Source organism: Passer domesticus, chromosome 24, assembly GCF_036417665.1.
Source record: "Passer domesticus isolate bPasDom1 chromosome 24, bPasDom1.hap1, whole genome shotgun sequence".
Taxonomy (NCBI): Eukaryota; Metazoa; Chordata; class Aves; order Passeriformes; family Passeridae; genus Passer; species Passer domesticus.
The window spans coordinates 5,726,450-5,732,468 of NC_087497.1; the positions used below are offsets into that span (position 1 = coordinate 5,726,450).

General features: G+C 72.3%; 3 protein-coding genes across 3 annotated transcripts; 1 reads left to right on the top strand and 2 right to left on the bottom strand.

Moving 5' to 3' along the window:
* Window positions 1-1,371: 1,371 nt before the first annotated feature.
* On the bottom strand, window positions 1,372-2,697 carry ZNF593 (zinc finger protein 593). Its single transcript, XM_064398647.1, has 3 exons — window positions 2,460-2,697; window positions 1,908-1,970; window positions 1,372-1,824 (listed from the first exon to the last, which is right to left on the bottom strand). The coding sequence occupies exons 1-3, from the start codon at window positions 2,654-2,656 to the stop codon at window positions 1,683-1,685; spliced, it is 402 nt and encodes a 133-aa protein (XP_064254717.1). The 5' UTR covers window positions 2,657-2,697; the 3' UTR covers window positions 1,372-1,682.
* Window positions 2,698-3,493: 796 nt separating this feature from the next.
* Window positions 3,494-4,370, top strand: C24H1orf232 (chromosome 24 C1orf232 homolog). Its single transcript, XM_064398645.1, has 4 exons — window positions 3,494-3,580; window positions 3,658-3,744; window positions 3,825-3,922; window positions 4,112-4,370. The coding sequence occupies exons 1-4, from the start codon at window positions 3,494-3,496 to the stop codon at window positions 4,368-4,370; spliced, it is 531 nt and encodes a 176-aa protein (XP_064254715.1).
* Window positions 4,371-4,593: 223 nt separating this feature from the next.
* On the bottom strand, window positions 4,594-6,019 carry FAM110D (family with sequence similarity 110 member D). The gene has a single exon (XM_064398641.1). It carries the CDS (start codon window positions 5,970-5,972, stop codon window positions 4,995-4,997), a length of 978 nt encoding a protein of 325 aa, XP_064254711.1. The 5' UTR covers window positions 5,973-6,019; the 3' UTR covers window positions 4,594-4,994.

Below are 6,019 nucleotides of genomic sequence, written 5' to 3' on the forward strand. Positions count from 1 at the left end.
CTCTCTGTGTCCCCACAGATGCAGCTGGCAGCGGGACGGGGGGCTGAGCCCGGGGGGCGCCTGCTGACCCCCCTGGCCCTGCTGCTGGCGGCCGCCGGGCTCTGCCTGTCCCTCTACAGCGCCCGGAGAATGGCTGACCCCGCCAAGGCCCCCCCGCAGCCGTGAGGAGGGGGCCGGGGGGGGCTCTGGGGAGGGTCCCGGGGGGTGCTGGGGACCCCTCCCCGCCCCAGCGGAGCCGCGGCCGCCTTGCAGCTGACCCGCGCCACATGCAGCCCTTCCACCGCCGCGGATGCCCCGGGGACAGGGCACACGGCTGTCCCCGCCTGCCCCCGCCTGCCCAGCCGCGATGGAGAACGGAGAAACCGCTCCCGGCTCCGGAGCTGCCGGCTGAGCCCGGCCCGAGCCCCGCGGGGACACCGGCTGGACGGACAGACAGACAGACAGCGGGACGGCAGAGCCGCGAGCCGCATCCATGGAAGCAGGGAGGGCTGGGGACCCCGCTGGTGGCCACGGAGCCCCCCTGTCCCCATGGGAACGTGCTGTGCCCCCGGGAACCCGGCCAGCGCTGCGCTGTTAGGTAACGGGCAGGGGGGACACGGGCGGCGACGTGGCCTTGGGCACATCCCGAGTGTCCCTGGGCTCATCCCGAGTGTCCCTGGGCTCATCCCAAGTGTCCCTGAGCTCATCCCAAGTGTCCCTGGGCACATCCCGTGTGTCCCCGCGCACATCCCGTGTGTCCCTGTCTGGCACATCCCGCCGGGATGGCGGCTGAGCCTTCCCAGCCCCCGCAGAGCTGCAGCTCTCCCTCCCCCGGAGCCCGGGGACACAAATCCGGGCTGGCAGCATGGAAATAAACCCTTCCCTAGCCGGCACGGCTCTGTCACTGCTCTGCCCGCCGTTCCCAGCACGTCGCCAGGCTCCAGCTGGGCGGGAGGGAAGAATGGGGGCACGGGAGGGATGAATGGGGGCACGGGAGGGATGAATGGGGACAAGAACTCGGCCGGAATTCAGTGGCATTGTCACTCCAGGAATGCAGGGAGGCCGATCACCACCCAGCCCGGCCCCTCCAGGAGCACGAAATCACTTGCAGGAGTTGAGTTCTTGGGGACAGGAGCCTCAAAGTGTCCTCACCAAGGACTCCCCCCTCAAGTGCTCCATGAAGAGGTCACTCAAGCTCACGCTCCCCACAAAAAGCTGCCTGGGAACTCCCTGCCAGGAGGGCAGAGGGAATTTTACCACCCTGCCAGGCCAGAGCTCCAGGGTGAGGCTCCTGGCATGGACACCTCTGGGAAATGGTGAAGAGAACAGCCCCGAGGTGTCCCCCACCCCTCGGGGGGACTGTCACCCTCATACTCAACACTGCCACGCTGGTAGTTTGTATATTTTAATTTCAATCACTGGGATAACCCGTGAGCCAAGGACAGAGCAGAAACTGCTCCAAAAGCAGGCAGACAGGCGTGCAGCCCCAGCAGCAGGGAGAACAAGCAGCGTGTCCCTTCCTGGAGGAGGGGGACCCTCGGGGAGGGCACCCAGGGTCTTGCTGGCTCCTTCTCCTCGTCACTGCCCCGGCCAGGGGGCTGTGGGAGCAGCGTGGATCTGGCTGCCAGTCTGGGACACGTTTATCTCACAGAGCAGCGGACAAAGACGTGCTCAGAGAGCCCCTCAGTGGCCTGTCCCCGCGCTCAGCCCGACGTCTCCATCTCGGTGGCCTCCTCCAGGGGCTGGGTGTGCACCTCCACCTTCTGCGGGGCCACGTAGGAGCCCATGCCAGCGGCACGCTCGGCCTCCTCCTGCGAGTAGGGAGCCTCCCGCAGCTGCTTCAGCCTGGGGGCACACGGGGGGTGAGGATCCCACCTGCCCCTGCCACCCCCCCACCCCGCGGAGTTTGGGGTTTGTCCCCCCCTCACCTCTTCTTGTGCACCTTGGATCTGAAGTGCTCCTTCATGCTGGTCAGGTCCATGAAGTAACGCCTGGGGGGGGAAAGGACGGGGGGTCAGGGGGACCCCGAGACTGAAGGGGGGCTGGGGAGGGTCCAGCCGAGGGGTCGGGGTCCCGGCACAGCCCTGCATGGGTCTGGGGTCACCCTGAGAGCAGGACAAGGTACACCCCCAGGGGTCAGAGCCCTCTGGCCAGGGGACAGGGACCCCCCAGAGCCCGAGCACCCCCTCCCAGGGGACCCCCAGGGCTGAACATCCCCTCCCACGGACCCCCCAGAGCCTGAGCACCCCCTCCCAAAGGACCCCCAGGGCTCAGCACCCCCTCCCAAAGGACCCCCAGGGCTCAGCACCCCCTCCCAGGGGACCCCCAAGGCTGACCCCCACCACCCAGGGGACCCCCAGGCCTGAGCATCCCCTCCCACGGGACCCCGGGACCACGACAAGCCCATGCCAAGGCGGGAGCCGTCCCCCCGAGCCCCGGGCTCCCCCCGGTGCGCCCCCGGTGCGCCCCGCCGCACGCACGCGCAGTGCAGGCAGTAGAACTGGGCGCAGCCCGGCAGGTCGGGGTCGATCTCCTGCCGCAGCAGCCGCGCGGCGTTCTCGGGCTTCAGGTCCGCGTGGATCTCGTCCAGGTCGCGCCGGCGCCGCTTCGTCTTGAGCTGCCGGGCCAGCGAGTGCGCCCGGTGCGCGCCGGTGCGCCGCCCGCTCCGCGGCGACATGGCGGCCGCACGCCGCGCCGCGCCGCACTGCGCAGGCGCGGGGGCTGCGGCCCCGCCCACACCGCCGATCGCCCCGCCCACACCGCCGCGCGCCCCGCCCACACTGCCGCACGCCCCGCCCACAAACAGCGAGAGCTATTCGTGACCACGCCCATCAGTGTAAGCCACGCCCAGAAAGCGCCAGGCCCCGCCCCCTCGGCCCGGTGTCACCGGGACGGTCCCGGGATGGCCCCGGGATGGCCCCTGGATGTTCCCGGGATGGCCCCGGGATGGCCCCGGGATGTTCCCGGGATAGCCCCGGGATGGCTCCGGGATGGTCCCGGGGTGGTCCCGGGGTGGTCCCTGGATGGCCCCGGAATGGTTCCGGGATGGTCCCGGGATGTTCCCGGGATGTTCTCGTAACCCTGCGACCCCCAGCCCCCGGTGCCACCGTCTCCGCCGCGCTGTCCCCGTGTCCCCCGCGCCGCCCCGGTCACCGCTGCCGTGAGCGGGGCAGGGCTCGCCGCGCCCCGGTGCCGATCGCGTTTCGCCCGTGATCAATTATGGATGGGGACACGCGGCGGGGGGAGCGCGCAGCCCCAGCGCCTCCTGTGCCCCGTGCGGGGGTGTCCCAGCCCTGGGGGTCCCAGGTGGGCCAGGGGCACCGGGGGGCTGCGGCGGGGGGCTCGGGATGGCTTGGGGGGGCGAGCGGAGGAGCCGCCCCCGCGCTGCCCCCGCCGGGGCGCGGGGCTCAGATTCCTTTTGTGCGGAGCGAGCGGCCGCTGAAACTTTAATGAAGGCACCGGATCGCCCCGCCGGCCGCGGCTCCGCCGGCCGCGGCCCCGCCGAGCCCCCGCCATGGCCCAGGGCTTCTGGCGGCTCTACAAGGCCAAGGTGCTGCAGAGCCTGGGGGGGCCGCGCCCCGACGGGGCCCTGCAGGACGAGGTAGGGCCGGGGGTCGCCAGAACGGGCCGACCGACCCCCCCGGCCGCCGCCCTGCCCTCACCGGGGGTTCGTTGCAGGGAGAGCCCCCCGAGCTGATGGAGACGGCCGAGCCCCCCGCGCTGCGGGAGGAGGGAGCCAGCCCCGTGTCGCAGCTGGCCCGGAAGGTGAGGAGGGGGCTGGGGGCGGCGGGGCCGGCGGACACCGGCAGCAGGCGGTGCCCGGTGACCCCGGAGCCGCCCCGCAGGTGCAGGGCGTGGGTGCCCGCGGCTGGAGGACGCTCTCGTCCCTCTTCACCCGCGAGGACGAGCACCAGCTGCTCAGCCCGGAGCCCTGCCCGGACCAGTAAGTCACAGATCTGGGCGGGGGGGGGACCCCAGAACCCGGATCCGACCCCCAGAAACTGCCCAGCCCCCCCACAGCCCCACCCCATCACCGGCATCCCCCTCCCCGGCTGCCGGCAGGGAGGGGGGCACGGTGGGCTTGGGCTTGTCCCTGCACCTGGGGACATTTCCGTGCCCTCTCTGTCCCCAGCCCTCTGGCCAGCGAGCCGCCCGAGGTGCCCCACACCGAGAAGGCTCCTGGCTTTTGGGATCTCTTTGCTAGCAAGTGGCAGCAGGCGCCGGGGCCGGACAAGGGGGGGCCCCCCCCGGAGCCGGACCGGAGCCCGGGGGAGCCGCCGGGAGACGACGGCAGCGACCTGCGGGAGCCGGAGGAAGGAGCCTTCCACTGGGGCTTCCTGGCCGGCAAGCTGGCCGAAATCCGGAATAAAAACGCCCCCAAGGGCAACTAGAGGAGGCTGCAGCTGCCGGGCTCGCCAGAAGTTTTTTGCGGCTCTGCCCTGGGTTTGGGGGTCACAGCTGCAGCAGAGACCCCAAGGTTCCCCTTTTCCCTGAGCTCTGCCTGCTGCTTTCCTTGCCCTCGCCCCCAGGGTGGGGAGGGGGAGCTGCCCCCCAGCCCTGGGGCATCCCCCCCACAGCCACACACGCACGCCAGGCTAGGAAAAAACACCCAAACAGATTTATTGAGGGCAGCCCCGGCCCCAGCAGCCCCTGTTCTGGGGAGGAGGGGGCTGAGGGGTGGGCACTGCCCACCACAGGGGGCTCGGGGGGTCACTGGGGGCTGTGTGCATGTCCCACCCTCCTGGGCTGGGGACAGGGAGAGGATGGGTGACACCAGGGGGACATGCCAGCCCTGAGCCCACGGGGACTCACCCGGGGGTGGCCCTGCCCCACCTGCCCTCAGGTGCTGCCACCACGCTCAGCCTGAGCACCTGGCAGCTCTCCCCTCCCGCAGCACCCCAGGGCACCAGGCCCATGGGTGCCACAGGCCCATGGGTGTCACCAGGCCCACGGGTGCCCCTCAAACACATCCCTCGAGGGCGCGGGGCCCGGCTCAGCCATCGGGCTGTCCCCGCTCACACCGTGGACTCCTTGGCCGCCGCCCAGGCTCTCTGGCAGCCGTAGAGCCACTTGATGACTCGGGCGTTGCGTTCCACCACCGAGACGGCGCTGCCCGGCCGCGCATCCTCCTCCTCCTCCTCCTCCTCCGTGCCCGGCCCCGCGCCCCCCTCGCTGCCCCCCGATGCCCTCCCGGGCTCGGACTCGCCGGAGCCGGCCCGGCCCGAGGCGCTGTCCCAGCCCGCGGGCCCGAAGCGCTCCCGGCCCAGCAGCTCCACCTGCGCCCGCTCCAGCCCGCAGTAGTTGAAGAAGCGCTCCTGCTCCGACAGCGGCAGCGACACGCGCAGCGCCAGCGGCTCCTTCCCGGGCGCAGCGCCGCTGTCACCGCCGCTGTCCCCTGCCGGTGTCCGCGCCGCCTCCCTCTCGGCTGGCGCCCACAGCATGGGGGTCTCGGGGCTCGGGGGGGCGCCGGGACCCTGGCCCAGCGGCCTGGCGGGGGGCGAGCTGGGCGGCGTGGCTCTGAGGGGTCCCTGGAAGAGGCGGCGCACCAGCGCGGAGCCCTTGGTGTTCTCCTTGTCGCCGGCCGGGCAGTCCCGCTTCTGCCGGTAGATGATGAGCGAGTCGGGGCGCAGCAGGCGGCGGCTGCCGCTGCGGCGGGACACGGGGGACGGCGGGCCGGGCAGCTCGGAGGCCGGGCACAGCTCGGGGCACTGCTGCCGGGCCAGCCGGCGCCGCCCGTGCGGGGACAGCCGCGGCGAGCCGCGCAGCGCCGGCTCCTGCCGCCGGCTGATCACCTGCTGCGACTTCACGTACTTGGCCTTGTCGGCCTCCAGCCGCTCCACGGCGCTGGCTCGGCGGCCCCCGCTGCCCCCCGGGCCCTGCGGGCACTCGGGACCGCGGTTCAGCCAGGCCAGGGGCGAGCCGCGGCCGGGGGCCACCAGGCGCAGGTTGCTGGGGGTGCACACGGCGAGAGTGGGGCTGCCCAAGGGCACCATGGCCCCGGAACGCGCTGCTGGTCCCTGCTGGTCCCTGATGATCGATG

Bases quoted from the DNA above. Each gene is read 5' to 3' on its own strand.
- FAM110D (XM_064398641.1), bottom strand. From the start codon at position 5,972: ATGGTGCCCTTGGGCAGCCCCACTCTCGCCGTGTGCACCCCCAGCAAC.
- C24H1orf232 (XM_064398645.1), top strand. From the start codon at position 3,494: ATGGCCCAGGGCTTCTGGCGGCTCTACAAGGCCAAGGTGCTGCAGAGC. The intron at 3,581-3,657 runs GTAGGGCCGGGG...GGTTCGTTGCAG, and splicing joins ACGGGGCCCTGCAGGACGAG to GGAGAGCCCCCCGAGCTGAT. The intron at 3,923-4,111 runs GTAAGTCACAGA...CTCTGTCCCCAG, and splicing joins CCGGAGCCCTGCCCGGACCA to CCCTCTGGCCAGCGAGCCGC.
- ZNF593 (XM_064398647.1), bottom strand. From the start codon at position 2,656: ATGTCGCCGCGGAGCGGGCGGCGCACCGGCGCGCACCGGGCGCACTCG. The intron at 1,971-2,459 runs GTGCGTGCGGCG...TTCCCCCCCCAG, and splicing joins TTCTACTGCCTGCACTGCGC to GCGTTACTTCATGGACCTGA. The intron at 1,825-1,907 runs GTGAGGGGGGGA...GTGTGCCCCCAG, and splicing joins TCCAAGGTGCACAAGAAGAG to GCTGAAGCAGCTGCGGGAGG.